The following is a 16,659-nucleotide window of genomic DNA, read 5'->3' on the forward strand; positions in this document are numbered from 1 at the left end:
GAAAGACAATTAAGTTTTCAATTCAATGGCTTGCAATTTTAACATATATCGTTCACAAAAATACCATAATACGGTTGTAATAATTATGAATTAAAAAATATTTCAAAACATATAGACTTGACGGCGTCAACTCTTTAATGGCGGACCAAGAAAAAAAAATTCACTAGGAAAATAAGATTATTACGACTTAGGAGAATTAATAGTCATGCTCGTTTCAACTGTTAAAAATAGATTTGTATTGACGGATTGCAAAAAATCTTCTATGTCTACATCATTACTAATGTATATTCACTTAATTGTATTTCTTGTATATATACGTATAAGATCCAATTATGTATAATTACTTAAATGTCTAACTATATAGTTTATTAAAAAATGTTTTGAATTCAAACTAAATTCATTATTAATATAGTCAAATACTGAGTTAATATGTTAATGGTTGATATTGCGTGTTTGTTATATATTTTAATGATATATATTTATATAAATTCAATTTGTTAACATATTTAATTTATATTTGTAAATTGATAATATATTTTTTAATTTTTTTAAGACGTATCCATAAATATATAAATATTAATTATTTTTATATTCAATATAATTTAGAAAGAGTAAAGTTTTTTTTTCAACACGACGGGTAAATGTTTCCATTCTCTTATTATGCTTTAACATATATACAATCACAAATTTTATTGAGAGTCAATATCTTTAAATTTAATTTTAAAATAAATAAAGTTAATGCATAATTGTTTGCTATTATAATTTTTTTTATTACGTTAATATATAATATTAAATCATTCAATTTTTATATTTCTATTTTAATTTTCATAATTTTTTGTTTAGGTTTTTACCCGTGTGTTATTTTTAGATAAAATAAGACAATAATATATGAATACGTTAGTTTGTTAAAAAATAAATAAAGAAAGCAACTATATATTTTAGAACAAAAGAAGTATGATTATCAATTTTTTCTAAAATTAAAAAAAAACAATTACTCCTAACACATAGGTTACTATTTTCACTCTAACTCTGCATTGTTATACATATCAATTTGTATAAGATAAAATCATTGTATTTTTAGTCACCGTAATTTACATTTCTCTTTTCAGTTTTTTCTTTTTCCTTTCATGGTGGCAATCTCTAATCATCTTATTTCTTTTGAAATTTATCTTTTCTTTTTATAGCTTTAATTTCTAAGTATTTTATTTTACCCAGTATTTTCAATTTTGGTTATTACTTACTCTCTCTTTGCAATTAATTTTTTATATACTTTTCATTTAATTTTATTTTTTTCTGCTAAAATTCATCATCAATTTCTTATTGTAAATTTCTTATTTTTTGTTTATGATTTTCAATTCATGTTAATTTTGTTTCAATTTTTGTTCTCGGTACTATATATATTTAAGATCTCAATATGTAGAATTGTCAATTTGACCCATGACCTATAAGTTAGTCATAATTCATTATGAAAAAAACCCCTCGTTAGAAAACCCTTAAGTGGGGGTCAAAAAAACTCCAACTCCCAAAGTCTCTTTTCAAGTGGGTTAGAGTCACGGTTAAGGTGGGTTTAGTCCCACCACAAAATTTTAATTAACTTTTATAAACAATATCATTCATATATATATACATATAAAATTATATATTTTATTAGATTGTTTAATATATTGTAATTTTATTATATTTAAATCAATATTTTATATCTATTTATTATTATGTTATTAAATAAAATATATAATAACACCTTATACTTTTTGAGTTTTCATATATTAAATAAAATATATATTTTTATATCATACTTTATATATATATATATATATATATATATATATATATATATATATATATATATATAAATTTTCATGTATGAAATAATACTTCATATATATTTCTCATATATCACCATACGATCAGTTAAATATTTAATGATTTTATTAATTGTTATTTTTTGTAAAAAAAAAACTGAGTTATCACTTCTAATATATTCTTTAATCAAACGTAGTCTTTGTAAAAAAATTGTTCATGTTAAATAAATAAAATGACTTTTCCTTGCTTTAATTAAGTTTTAACTTCTTTAAAATCAAACAAACATTTTAAAAATATAAATGACTTGCTTAATTATTAAGTAATGAATTTCTTTTATATTGTGATAAATAATTAATTTTTTATATTTTATGTATTTTTTTTATAACATTTTAATAGTTTTTTAATTTCTTTTAATTCTAAAAGAATACAATCAACATGATTAGAATTTTAAGCCTGAGGATAGAAGTTTCGTGTTAAAACATAATATAAAAACATCAATAAAATTATATTTTAAAATTTTCAGTTATAGATAATATTTTATATTATTTTTTATTCACTTTTTTTTCTTCTATATATGATGATAAAACATATATTTTGAAAGTGAACCAATCAACATAAAAAATAATTGAAATATATATATATATATATATATATATATATATATATATATATATGATTAAAAAAATTAAAAGAGTAGAAAAGTGATAAACTAATAAACTACATGTGAACACTTGAATTAATAACAACTAGAAATAAATTAGTGAATGTTAAGAAATGATACATCACAAACCACTTAATATTATAAATAATTTATTATTAATTTTGATAAAAATTCATTAGAAAGTAAGAAATTACTTACTCAAATATGTTTATACGAGAAATATTATATATATATATATGAAAAATATACATGAAGTTTTTTGTACAACAAAATTAAACAACTGTCTTATATACTTAAAAAATATATTTAGTCAAAAAAGAAAATTAAATATGTTTAGTTAGTCGAGGATTTCAACGTCCTATATTCTTGTGTAATTTTCTTATATAAGCAAGGAATTAAGTTTATGGAAATTTCGTATAAAGTTTATTTAGTCTAATTAAAATATTTGTATATATTTATTTAACAAATTAAATGCATTTAGATTTGCAATAAATTAAGAGTTAATTACATTTTTTTCTTCTATTCAAAATGAACATTTTTTTCTAGAAAAAAGACCCATGGATTGACCCTGACCTATAGGACTTTTGTAGATATTTTGGTTCTGTGAGCTTTTTCTATGAGAAGTTTTTTTTTTGGTTCTGTGAGTTTTTCTTACCCCAACCTATGTGAGTCATGATCAAATTGTAAAGGACTCAAAATTGATGGGTCTATTAATATGTATACTTAAGAACATCTTTCTCATTCTATGTCATATATTGATGTCATCTCAGATAACACCACATTATGTCAACAAGAACATTTCAACTAAAACTAAAGAGGATTAGTCATAATTAGCATAATTAAGACATGACATTGGTATAAAATTAAACAAACTAAGAAAGATAATTATCTATGTAGTCTAGTCCAACCAAATAAAACACCATATATATATATATATATATATATATATGTTTCGGTAGGGATTTTGTGAGACCCAAACACTAACCTTTGACTTGTGTACTCCGCTTGTACCTGTAAAAGACACTCCGATGCTCAAGTTAGGAGCGATTTTTGAACTGTTTGTTACAGTTAAATATTTAAGTCTTGATTAGACATAAATAGGACGTACTGGAGTGTGAGTTGAATGTGTGTTTACCTCAAACCTAAACCTATTTATACAGTTTAGAAAAATCTGACCAATTAATTTATTTTTTAATGGTCATTAATGCAAACCTTAACTGTCTAATGGTAGCCGTTACCACATTTATTTGTGTAAGCTTTTTGGGACTCAGCATTTTTTATCATTTGACAAGTACATTGTCTTTTACAAACACACATCATTTGACCAACCTTAAGACCGACATATATCTCACATTAGAGGCTGAATAGTGAATAAAAATAATTTTTTGTGAAGTAAACCTGATTTGGATAATGTAAGAACACAATCATATATCTAAGCATACGAATATTAAACAAATTTCATCTAAGATAATAAAAGTCTTAAATAATAATAAAAGTATCAATAAATTTTATATTTTTCTAGTTATAAAAAATTAATATGTTGTATTAACCCAAATTTAAAAATTGAGTATTTTGATATAATGTAGTTGATGGATGTAATTTTAATTAATATATAGAACGTTTTCTGTTTCAATAAAAAAATTGTTAGTTTAAATAAAAAATAATTTATGACATTTATTTATTCATAAACTTTGGATTGGTAACAATAAGAAAAAATCAACCCATTATCATATAAAAAACTGTCTTTGAATGTCACCAGTTTTTTTAGAATGATAAATACTTGTTGTTCTCTGCAGATAAGGCAAATAATGGCAGTGTATTCTGACTTTTCCGAGTCTTTTGTACGAATCCAATTTGTTCAAGTCTATAATGTTGGCAAATGACCTGATATATGTGTGTGTACTTGCATGGAAGTTCTTATGAAAGCCTTTAAATAAGAAAATTATCATTCAACTTTTAGAAACCCATCCATCAACTTTTTTATTGAATAAGATCCATTGACCAATGTTAAATACCAAATGCATGTTAAGGTTTAAATTACATTTTTAGTTAAATTCATTATTTAAATTTATTATCTTAATATGATTAAGATTTTATTTAATTATTGAAATAACGACTATAGTGTTAATATGTGTTATGAAAGTATGGAAGTAAAATCCAAAGTGATGAATATGTATAGGACTCTCCTTTCAATAATTAAAGAAATCTTTAATCTAAACTTGGTCAAAGTAAAATAATTTTTTTTTAAAAATAGGTCAAATTCAAACAACAAGCACTCATGCTTTCAGTCTTAATTGTTATGCTTTAAAATGGTCCATAACTGTTTTGAATGCTGCTTCAATTGTCATATTAACCGTCCTTCAAACAACCATACTCACACCCATTTAAATATTATTTAAATCAACTTTATATTCCCTTTATATAAGTTAAAGATTTTTTTTAACAAAATACTTTTACATGTAATTAAAATTAAATTATAATTTAAGATAGGCTTTATTTTATATGACATGCTTAATTAAATTTTTTTAATTATTTTATATTACATGCTTATTTAACTTTTTTTAACTAAAGTTTAAAATAAAAAAGAACATAATATTTAAAACTCTCACTAATGTAAACAATAAATCACAAAGTATATATATCCAAAAGAAAATAATGCTACGTCAACAAAATAAGTGAAAAATGGTATAATACTTTACATTGGTAAACTTAATTATAGTTATAGTTTGGGTTAAAAGACATTTGAACATCTACAGTTCTCAGCATACTCGGATAGGTAAGAAACCAACATCATCGACATTCATATGAACGCAATATGTTGGCAAATGGCCTGATCCTTCGACTAGCCACCGATGTGGGACCATAAGTTTGAATATTATATGATACAGAAAAAAAAACATGCGGCAGCCACTATCATTTTAAGTCATCAAATAAGAAAATTCTCATTCTTAACTACCAATGTAATATCCATTTTATTATTTTTAAGTCTAAGTTCCAAACATATCCAATTCAATCAAAGGCCTCGTTTCCACGAAACTCATTTCATATAGGTGTTGTTGGACCTATAAAATACAAGTCCTTCTCTCTGGATCTAACATCTACCATCTATCATTCAGAAATTTGATTCCCTGAGATTTCTGCAATCTACAAAATTCAACATGGGAATCACAACCTACACACAGGAATATTCCTCCACTGTTGCCCCATCACGCATGTTCAAGGCCTTGATCGTAGACTCCAAGAATTTGCTTCCAAAGCTCTTACCTCAGTTTGTAAAAGATGTGAATGTAATCCAAGGTGATGGAGAAGCTGGAAGCATTGAACAAGTAAACTTCAATGAAGGTTGGCAACCAAATTAACATAGACACTCTAAACTGAAAGAGGACTACTTCTCTATGTTTTTTAATTAACCTTTTATGCATTTGTTTTATGCAGCTAGCCCCTTCAAATATCTGAAACACAGGATTGATGTGCTTGATAAGGAAAACTTGGTTTGCAAATACACTATGATTGAAGGGGATCCTTTAGGTGACAGACTTGAGTCTATAGGTTATGAGGTAAAGTTTGAGGCCACTAGTGATGGAGGTTGCCTCTGCAAAATGACTAGCAATTACAATACCATTGGGGAGTTTGATGTTAAAGAGGAAGAACTAAAGGAAGGAAGGGAGAGCACCATTGCAATTTACAAAGTTGTGGAGTCATACCTGCTGGAGAATCCACAAGTATATGCATAATTATTTATTTGTTAGTTTATTTATTGTTTCATGTTTCATAAGATATACAAATTTATTCATATTTTTAGTAACAGTGTGCAACTATATAGGGATGTTTAGAATGGTTGCAAAGACTTGAATTCCTTAATAAGCTCCTGCTGTATTAATAGCCAAAAGGGGCAGTGGATTGGCAAAAATACTTGTACTTTGGTAGTAACAGAGGTGAAGAGCGTTTTGTTTTTCACCTTTACATGAATTCCGATGTACTTAATACTTAAACAAATAAGAAATAATTCATTTCTGTTGAGAAAACATATGTTTGGATGGTTGTAAACGGGAATCCAAATACTCACGAAGAGTGTGAATCAAAATCATATGATGCTGTAATGGTATTAACATCAAGAATTTCGATTTATATATGATAAGTTCGCACTGACCACGTAAGTCACCTTTTTGGCATTCACGTAATCAAACAAAAATATGACTATTCAAGGCATGCTGGTTAAGGTTTGAGACCGTGTTGGTATTCAGATATGTCCCAAAACTCACACATCTATCTTCCGCGTCACGCAATTAAAGATAACAGTGAGATTGGGCATCACAGTTTACAAATGTCCACTGAAGAACCTCTGAATTCTTTCCCGAATCATCACCCCTCTTCCGTGGATCAATCAAACAAAATGATTCCTTGCATTTCCCGCTTCCCTTGCCTTTAGCATATTCCTTGCCCGTGCAAGGCATGTATAAACAGATTCCATGCACAGGTTCTCCATCCGTTATCCACTTCCTTAAATCATAAACGCATCCCATTCTTTCTCTAATTTTACAGCTCCATGGCTCGGGAGGAGTCACAGGTAATACCCAAGAATGTAATATTTGGTTTTATATTTTTTTCATTTTCGGTAAATTTAAACAAATGGCAAGTACTATCTCCAAGAGTGGCTAATCCGTCAAATGCAGGCACCTCGCGTCACACAGATACAGGTCAGGGTGGACTGCAAGGGTTGCGTGCAGAAGATCAAGAAGGCACTAAATGGCATTCATGGTAGGTATTTATATATTTGTACGCGATTTCCCTTTCATATGACGCACTTACACCATCAATTTATTTGGTGATCTTCTCCCTTTGCAGGTATACGTGATCTTCATGTTGACTTAAATCGACAAAAGCTCACAATTGTTGGGTGGGCAGATCCAGAACAAGTTGTGAAAGCAATTAAGAAGGCAAAGAAGAATGCCACAATTTGCTCTAGTTTTGAACTAACACCTTCGTCTAAACCAACAGAACCAAAACCAAAAGGAAATGCACCAGCCCCTAATGCAGCGCAACCACTGCCACAAGCTCCACCACCTCAAGCAAGCCACCCATCAGAATTACCACCACAAGCTCCACCACCTCAAGCAAGCCACCCATTAGAATTACCACCACCTGAAGCAACACCATCATCATCCATACCTACACCAACACAGCACAACGCAGCCTGGAAGTGGCAGAATAACACAAGAACAGATCTAGAACAGGTTCATGTGACACACCATCATTCGTCTAACTACGCAAACAGATTCAGTTCTGGCCACAACCATACCGAGCACCGGCACCGATACGATAATGGCCCTGTATTTCTGCAAGAGCCATCTCCGTCAATGTATGTGACACATAGCTATAATACACACATGCCTTCGTCATACGTCACGGAATACGAATACGTTAGATCACCATCAATGCACACACATTACAATTGCATAGAACACTACAGTGGAGATTACCAAAACGGCAATGTAAACATCGCTTCAATGTTCAGCGATGATAATCCGAATGCCTGTTGCATTGTGTAGTTATAAATTAGAATGTTAAGAGATGATTACGAAAACTAAAGAGAGTCTCTTGTGCTTTCATATGTCTTGATAAGTGTGTTGTGGAAGAGAATTCACAAAATATAATATGAAGACAGAAAAACAAGAATACTTAGTTTGGACGTGATCCGAGAATGGAGAATATTCCTAACTTCTGGGTGCTAGAAAATTGTATTCTGGATTCGTTTCGTGAGAGCAAAAGATATATGTTCAGGTAGATAACTGTATATTCAAAGATGTTCTAGATTCGGTTTATACAAACTCCTAATCATTACAAGCTGAGTATGTCTTCAAACATGTAAATATGTGCCCGAGCTATGTTCGTGTACTTTTACTTATCGGTGAAAAAACTGAAATTACATAAATTAGGGGCAGCGTCATTTTCACTAATTCTGTGGGTAACACCAAAATTTCTTTCTGAGGAGTTATCTATCTATATATAGCAACAAAATTGTGAAGAGGCTGGATGAAATACAGTTTCCATTCCTCTATATCTCTGTCGGCCGCAATTCCTCTATCTTTGTTAGCCGCAGAAGGGACAACCTGTTAAAAAGTTAATAGTAAAACTCCAATTACTAGTTTTCCAAAAAAAAAAAGTCCAATTAATATGCAGATATGGACTTATGATAGCTACAACTATAAATATCACGAGACAATATCATAATTTCTAAGATAAAAACAAAAAATAAGATAAAGACGCGACATACAAATATTTTGACAGTTTGACATTCAATACAGGGATTGGTTCTCCAACGTTCAAAAAAACAACTTTAGACAGTGGCCACCTATAGCAAAATAGTCATTTTTATGAAGCTAAGAAGCAAAGTATAATTTAAGATATAATGGCGTGGAAAAGGTTAATTGGCAAACAAGTGGCAAAAGAAAATCATGCATCATTGTCAACCATAATTTAAAGGAATCTTGAATTATGATCCCAAGATCCCAAGCATATACATAAGAATGGATGTCTCAGGATCTCCAGACTCAAGTTAAAAACTTTAAATGTTTATTCAACCACAATTTATGTTTGGTTTGGCTTCACTTTTGCCAAAAATTATTCAGATTTTCTACATTAAAGACAAAGCAACACGGTTGCTTCCAGTTTTTCGTGATGCCTCCAAGATTTAGGGTTCCTCACTTCCAATCCAAACAAACTGTTTATCAATTTTGGTATTACCAAAATGCATAAGTTATAAAAGCTTTTTATGTAATTAATTACCTCTCAAAAAAATGAAAAATCAGACTAGCTTTCATCATCAGTACTTATTTCAGAAGTATCATCTCCCTCGTGATAATATTCATCCTTAGTTTCATCTTCATCTTCATCTTCACTTTCTTCTGTTTGGAGTTCATGCACCGAATGGCTTATCGTCTGGGAGGCTTTGTCAATCTGAAAGCAAATTTTATTAAGGACCCTGAAAACCAATAACATTCAACAGACGAGCAAACTAATTTTAGAAAGTGGGACTATACCTGTGATGTCACCAGTTGGAGACGACCTGATAATTGTAACAAAGGCTGAAGAGCTGCCCCTCTAAAATTGCTAATCTGAAAAGAGGCAGAAAACAATTCAAATTCTCCAACATTTATCAAAGTAAAGCCATGTGCCTTGTCGCTCAAACAGAATCAGAAATCCCCAGAAAATCAGAACGACCAGAAGAAACAAAGTAGAGTAGCCTTAGTTTTATTAAGAAAATATTTTTACGTGTAGTAAATGTAAGTTTAACCAAGCCAAGTTAAATTAACTTATCCTTTGCCCATTCAATTATCTTTCAAGTCTTTCTACTGTAAAATAACATCAACTAAGACAAACATATGACTAAGTCAACATAGGTAGAACACATCATACTTCTTAATGAAGCATTTGTCATACAAGAAGGAATAACAGAAGAAGCTACAGGGCTAACTTTGAAGAAGCATATTTGAATTTTATATAGAAAATAGAGCATGATGAACTTAAAGTTCAGATTGCTGATAATAAGCAAATAAATGAGAAATTTCAATCTATCATACCTTGTCTAAGGTATCAAGCGTACGTGTATCAGATTCCTCAGCAATGACATTTTGAGCATGATTCACTAATATGCTGTATATCCATGGAAGAATGTACTTTCCACTAGATGACCTGTTGAATAAAGTTTATCAATGTCGAGAGAATTGAGTGTATATGCTTTGCCATTTAGGGTAAATAAAATACATTGCGAAATAGTGAAAGATCACAATTGCTATTTTCCACTGTCTGTACAAATACTTCGAAACAGGAAAAAAATGTGAAAACAAACAGTATTTTTGTACTTAGTAACAAAACAATATGATTTCTGAAACCAAACAGCAATTAGCTAACTGGCATCTTCCTTAACACAACTACAAGCTAACATAAATATATAATCCATAGAATTATGTTTCCTACAACTATCAATCATGCTTTTGTGAATGCTACCCCTTAGAACATCACATGAACCAAAGAAGGATTTCAGGAAAGAGGCATTCAGTCTTGTATCATTAGAGAATTGAGCTTTTGCTCCTTGTAAAAGAAAAAATCCACTGTGGGGGAAATCCTCTGAAGAGAGATATCTCCTATTTTCCATACTTTCCCATTCCTATTCTATCTTCACAAAACAATTGCTTTCCATTTCTATGTGGGGGAAGAAAGTAGACATCCAATGCTACCATAACTTAACACCACTCCAGGAATAACATTCATTCTTTTAATATAGTGATAAAACAATGAACAAACAAGAGAAAATTGAGAGCATTCCAGTGTAGGCAAGAAATATTTCAGATGAAAGCCCAAGAATAGAAACCAAACCTTGATTCCCATGCAGCCAGTAACGCTTCCAGTAGCATGAATGCTTTGCTTGGCTCCATAGACAAAACAGTTGCTCTTATCTAATGAATGGATCTTAAAAGTTTAGGCACATAAACAATTACGCACAACCTTTAAAAAATATGGACAATTAATATAACACAATGTCAATTAATATAAACCAAAAGCAATTCTAAATGATAGTCACATTGACTCAAACTAACCTTTTTCACTGGAACAGTAGCATCGACATCAATACCCTTCAACAACTTAGAGCAAAGTTCAATGTTTGATGCATATTCACTTTCACCGGAAAGCATCCCTAGTGATTTTAGCAGGTCCTCCATGCAAAGTTCATCAGCCTCACTATGGGCCATATCATCTGCATAGATTGGTAAAATAACAGATTAAGCAAAGCAGAAAAGAAGTGTCAGTGCATCCTCTATTCTAGATCATACTTAGTGGCAGCAATGAACATAAGACAGGCAAATTATATTAAAAGTGCCTATAAACCAATGCTATTTACAATGGAAGAATGCTCTACCATATTGATTGGAAGTTGAAAGATGTTACAACTCATAAGCAATCATAATCCTCAATACTCTTATTGAAGGTTCGAAACTGTGTTTGAACTATCGTTCAACATAAGGAGTTTTATGCAGACAAGTTAGCCTTTCATGGTTTTACTATAACAGGACTTTTTGGTGGGATTTAATTCCCAGTTTCAACAGTGAGGACTTTAACCAGAACAGGGTTGATCTTCCGAACTATAAATTTACTTGATCTTTGTTTTCATGGGCTTGGTTTATGCCACTCCCCCAAATTTTTCTTGTTCTCTTTCTTTCATCATTTATTTAGTAAATTTTTCCAGATAATTGTTAGTGGCAGACACGACCTAATTGGGATGTCTCTCTATTGTGATTTTGTGAGCCATTTTTGTTTTAAAAAATAAACAATATTGCCCACATAAGGAGATATGTACAGTTTTCACACCAAATGACTGACAAGGTTGAAGATGAGGTATTTACAAAATTAGATAGCTCTTACGCATGCAATAGCATTGCATTGCATTCATTAGACTGTTCGTTACAAAAGGTCTCTTAAAATTATGAACGAATAAAAATAAATGAAACCACTGTTTTGTAACAAACAATAATGAATGTCACTCAGATATGTAAACACAAACAAATACCTAGAAATTAATCAACCACGTGAGAAACTTTCCATTACTTCAACCTATGACTTTCATACCTCTGTGTAGAGTCCATGCAGGGTGGACTTGTTATTAGGCAAATGAAATTTCCAGTTTGGTACCAATTTGTCAACATACATATTAAGCTACAAATTCCATCTTGAGGAAAATAGTGAAAGTGTTTAATTTATTGCACACAGCAAGATAGTATGGTGATAAACCGAAAGAGATAAGTCCAGCCTCAGCTACAATTGAAGCATTAATCAATCATGCATTTGTTCAAGAAAAGATTATATCAGTACCTTCCATTTCAACAGACTCATCATTTCTCCACAAATCATCAATTATATCCTTGTCCAAAGGTTTTTGAAATGCTTTCTCTTTCTCGTTCTCTTGGGAATTAAAAATCTTAGGAATTGGAAGCAAGGCATCCTCAGCATTAGCTCGGTCTAGTGCAGTAACTGTCAATATAGGAGCAGCAGTTAGTAACCTACAATAGGATCGGGAATAGAGCTAACAAGAGAAAAGATCAGCTTATTTTGGGAGAAAAGTTCAAAATTAGATATAGGATCAGATAGAAAAATCGTGTACATCAAAGAAACACTGAAAAAGATTGCAATATACACAAGTTTTAGGTTTGCCCCCCTAACACCGCAAACTTTCAAATAGTTTTGTATGGATAAAAATAGTCAAAATAAGAGAATGCTCGTCAGAAAGAGTTAATTAAACACACAATGTCCTACCTGTTTGTGCATTTGTTCCCTTCTTAGATTTGACGAGAGCTTGACTTGTTGGTAGAAGAACACCATCGCGAGAGACATTCAACTTTACGTCTGTACCAGAATGCACAAGAACTTTTCTGAATGATGGCTTTACAAGCAACCCATAAACAAGAAAAACTTGCCCAGAGGCTGGCTTCTGGATGCCTTGTAATTTTGCCGCATATATTGCTGGCAGAGTTCCTCTGTAATTTCTGGAGGGCATGTCTTCTAAAGATAATGATATTTTTGTGGCTTTTGCATTACGCAGTTCTTCAATACTATTACCAAACCATAAATAACAAATGCCAACTTCTGAAATGGCCAAAACACATATGCCAGGCATGTCATCCCCCACAATATCAATGCACCTGCTATCAAGAAAGACAGCCGGATGCTCCATCGCAAGAACACAACTAGCTGACTGCTTTTTAGGACCATCTATCCTCCAAACAGCAACATATCTTTCACCAACTGCGGACGAGAGGATATACTTGCCATCTTCAGTGAAAACCATGCATCGAACAGAACCCTGTTAACAAACAATAAAATAATAACACATACAACTTTAAAAGACGGGCTTGCTTATTCTTAGGGCATATTACTAGAGCGTTGATAGAGTATATGCATGTATATAGGGAAATACATATGAGACTCACAGGATGACCAGAGAACTTTTGAATCTTTTTGTGATTAGAGCAGTTAAAAATCTTCAATTGTGCAGCTGCAGTAGCTAATGTCTTCCCATCTGATTTAAGTAAAGAAGCAATTACCAAAATCAGTAATAAAAATAGTAGTATCAATACCCCTACAGATTGAATATCCATCAAAACCATGATTAACTGAAGTCCTTCTGGCTCACTCAAGCTCATGAATTATTGATAATGATATAGCTCATGCTAATTTTAAAAGTAATTAAACAGTAGATGGTCAACCTAACTAAATTTGGATCATCGACCTTACAATTATATTTGAGCTTTCTATTAGCAACTTTATGGTCAAATAAAACGCACTGGACTGTAGAAGTTTAAAGAATCCCACGGAAAACTCAATTAAATTATACCACTCACCACGTACAGTGTCTAATTCTGATTAACTCAGCTAGACAGCAAAAAATTAGCTTCAGTTGGTCCTACCAAAAAAACCAAGATTTCTACAAAAAGCGATGAAGAATAAATACCTGGAGAAACACACATGCAGGACACCGCCTTGGTAGAAGCCTTAAATTTCTCCAACAGGTTTCCTGTCATAAAATCTATCGCACATACCATCCCATCTGCACCAGCTGTATAAATGCTTGACACGTTTGCTGAAGATGCAATGGCTCTCACACCTCTGCAGTTGAGTTGAACAAAATAAGAAAGAGAAATTAGGAACTAAAACCCATAAAATCCTGGAATTCACATTTCTGGGAGACATCATTTCCAACTATCACGGAGTTACAAATTTTAAAATATAAAGAGCATTAGGTCAACCCATCCATTCAAATACGGTAATAATTATAAATTGAACATAACATAGATGCAGCTCTTTCTGGTGTCGTTCTCCAGTCAAAAATTAGAATGCTACCTTCATAATTTGCTCGGTTAATGTCAATCTTAAAAGTCAATTTCCAAGGAGTAACTTCAATTTGAATCGGATATTTAAAACAACTAAGCTATGATATCTAAATTCATTAAAGCTGAGAAAAAAAATGTTATAACTTACCCGGGATGACAGTCAGTAATTCTCCAACTTAAATGACCAGCATCAACATCAAGTGCTAGAACATCACCACTACCAGTTCCAAGTACTAACAACGAGGATGCATGCTTCCGTTTCCTCTGCAATAATTAAAATGTGGGGTATGCATACATACATATCATTATAAAATAAATATTACATATATAAAATTATAAAAGAAATTATACATACATGCATGCTTTCATACACATACATACACAAATATATACATACACGCACGTATAATTGCAAAAAGAAAGTAAGGAACCTTTCTTTCGAAGGAGAACCACTTGATGCAGGTATAATCTAGTGCAAGATGGCCGTTAATGGATTTGTTCTGTGGCGTAGTTGTTGAATGAGTTGATGCAATATCTGCGAACTCGGTCTGGACCTGGCCACTCAGCGTGTCCCATATCTATGCATAGAAATTGTTGAGATGTGTGAACAAGTTAACTAACAGTTGAAGAAGTAAAAGGATTAGAAGAAAGACAGAGAGAGAAAACCTTGACGCGACCGTCTCCGGCAGTTATAGCGAAGAAGTCCAGAGAAGGATTGAAAGCTGTCAAAATTCCTCTGACGTCCGTTGAAGCCATTACCCAAACAGTCGAAGCTCGCAAGTCTCAAGGAGAACGAAAGAGGGTTCCCGTTCGCAGTAAGAGAGAGAGGGAAACAAAAGAAGCTAGCTGTGGGTCGGGTCGGTTCTATTTTAAACTGTTTTTCATCTACATTTTTTAACAAAAAAAAGGGTCCATCAACACTGGGCTCAATTTTATACCGTTCATTCAATATGGACTTTATAAAGTTCAATCCAACTCAAATTAGGGAATTTCTTCCCATGCACCCCTACACTTTTTAAATTCCAATTATACCTCTATTGAAATTTTAGTTCCTATTTCAAATTACATAATTCTGAATTCAAAAATATTAGTTTTACATATTTTGAATTGTAAAATCTCTTATACAATTTACTTTCCAAATTATACAATCTGTAATACAAATTTTATAAAGGTAATTTGTAAATCAAATTTTATTCCAAATATATATAATCCTTATTTTAAATTTACATTCTGATATACCATCTAATGTAAATTTAGAAGACAATCTTCTGATATATATAATTCAACTAATTAACTTTAATATATTAAAAAATATAATAAAATTGAATTCCAATCAGAATTTGAGTTATGCATTTGTTATGATGATGATATTTAATAAAATTATTGTGTGGATCATTGAAATAAAATTCTAATACGATTGGATAACAATACAATCATTAGATATACAAATATATATTATATATAAATTTTGTGTATAACGAAAACTGAATAAGAAAAATATGGTGTTTTACTTAGGCTAAAGGATATCAAAGTAATAGTTTTTTCTTGCAAATATCTTAATTTTTGTTTTAATTCATGTAACTTATTTTTGTTTCTAATCTTGGTAAATATGTTATTCTTATTTCTAGTTTCTGATTCCATCATGACGAATAACATCTCTTTTAACAAAGATTACCATAAACTATTTTTTTTTTCCATTATAAATACAAAACCTGCTACATAAACCAAAAAATGAAAAAAATAAACATAATAGGAGGAAAAACGAAAACCATATTCAACCTTTTTCTTCAATCGATAATAATAAGTGACCTGAAATTTATTATTGCTAAAATTATTATTAATTACCTTATTTTCCGATAATCATATACTGTACTAATAAAATTTACATGGATAAATAATATAGTTTTAGGTAAGTTAAAATAGTCGAATGATTTTCATATTTTAGAAAATCCTAGATTTCTATATTTTAATTGGTTTCAATTCTATTTTTGAAAATATATTTTTAAAACTATGATATAATTTGGTTATTTCTATTAATATTATATTATATTAATTAAGGTGTCAAGTGTGTGCCTTTTCTTAATTATTTTTTAAATTAAAATGTTTAATAAAGTGTCACGTGGAAAAGAAAATGTGATGCAAAAGATTTTAATTTAATCTATATATTTCTTATTTTGATTCAATTTAATTATATTTTTTTAAAATGAAGTATTTATCAAGATATGAAATTTAAGTTTTATATAAATGTTATAATGATATTTTATTAAATTTAATTTAATATTTTTATTAAGCATTTTTTTAAAAATAATTTAT

The 16,659-nt window shown here is 30.5% G+C and overlaps 3 protein-coding genes across 3 annotated transcripts; 2 read left to right on the forward strand and 1 right to left on the reverse strand.

Annotated features, from left to right (window-relative positions):
* Window positions 1-5,468: 5,468 nt before the first annotated feature.
* LOC124842293 (pathogenesis-related protein STH-2-like) lies at window positions 5,469-6,489 on the forward strand. The gene is made up of 2 exons (XM_047318752.2): window positions 5,469-5,806; window positions 5,900-6,489. The coding sequence occupies exons 1-2, from the start codon at window positions 5,623-5,625 to the stop codon at window positions 6,196-6,198; spliced, it is 483 nt and encodes a 160-aa protein (XP_047174708.1). The 5' UTR covers window positions 5,469-5,622; the 3' UTR covers window positions 6,199-6,489.
* A 147-nt stretch (window positions 6,490-6,636) lies between these two features.
* Window positions 6,637-8,088, forward strand: LOC124842291 (uncharacterized). The gene is made up of 2 exons (XM_088105448.1): window positions 6,637-7,222; window positions 7,310-8,088. Exons 1-2 carry the CDS (start codon window positions 7,132-7,134, stop codon window positions 8,011-8,013), a joined length of 795 nt encoding a protein of 264 aa, XP_087961574.1. The 5' UTR covers window positions 6,637-7,131; the 3' UTR covers window positions 8,014-8,088.
* A 150-nt stretch (window positions 8,089-8,238) lies between these two features.
* On the reverse strand, window positions 8,239-15,174 carry LOC124842290 (transducin family protein / WD-40 repeat family protein). The gene is made up of 13 exons (XM_047318750.2): window positions 15,013-15,174; window positions 14,778-14,924; window positions 14,495-14,610; window positions 13,968-14,122; window positions 13,447-13,535; window positions 12,773-13,319; window positions 12,332-12,490; window positions 11,062-11,219; window positions 10,841-10,920; window positions 10,045-10,156; window positions 9,505-9,579; window positions 9,251-9,421; window positions 8,239-8,574 (listed from the first exon to the last, which is right to left on the reverse strand). Exons 1-12 carry the CDS (start codon window positions 15,100-15,102, stop codon window positions 9,275-9,277), a joined length of 1,875 nt encoding a protein of 624 aa, XP_047174706.1. The 5' UTR covers window positions 15,103-15,174; the 3' UTR covers window positions 8,239-8,574; window positions 9,251-9,274.
* Between the last annotated feature and the right edge of the window lie 1,485 nt (window positions 15,175-16,659).

This window comes from Vigna umbellata, chromosome 1 (genome assembly GCF_029865625.1).
Source record: "Vigna umbellata cultivar VRB3 chromosome 1, Vumbellata_1.0, whole genome shotgun sequence".
NCBI lineage: Eukaryota > Viridiplantae > Streptophyta > Magnoliopsida > Fabales > Fabaceae > Vigna > Vigna umbellata.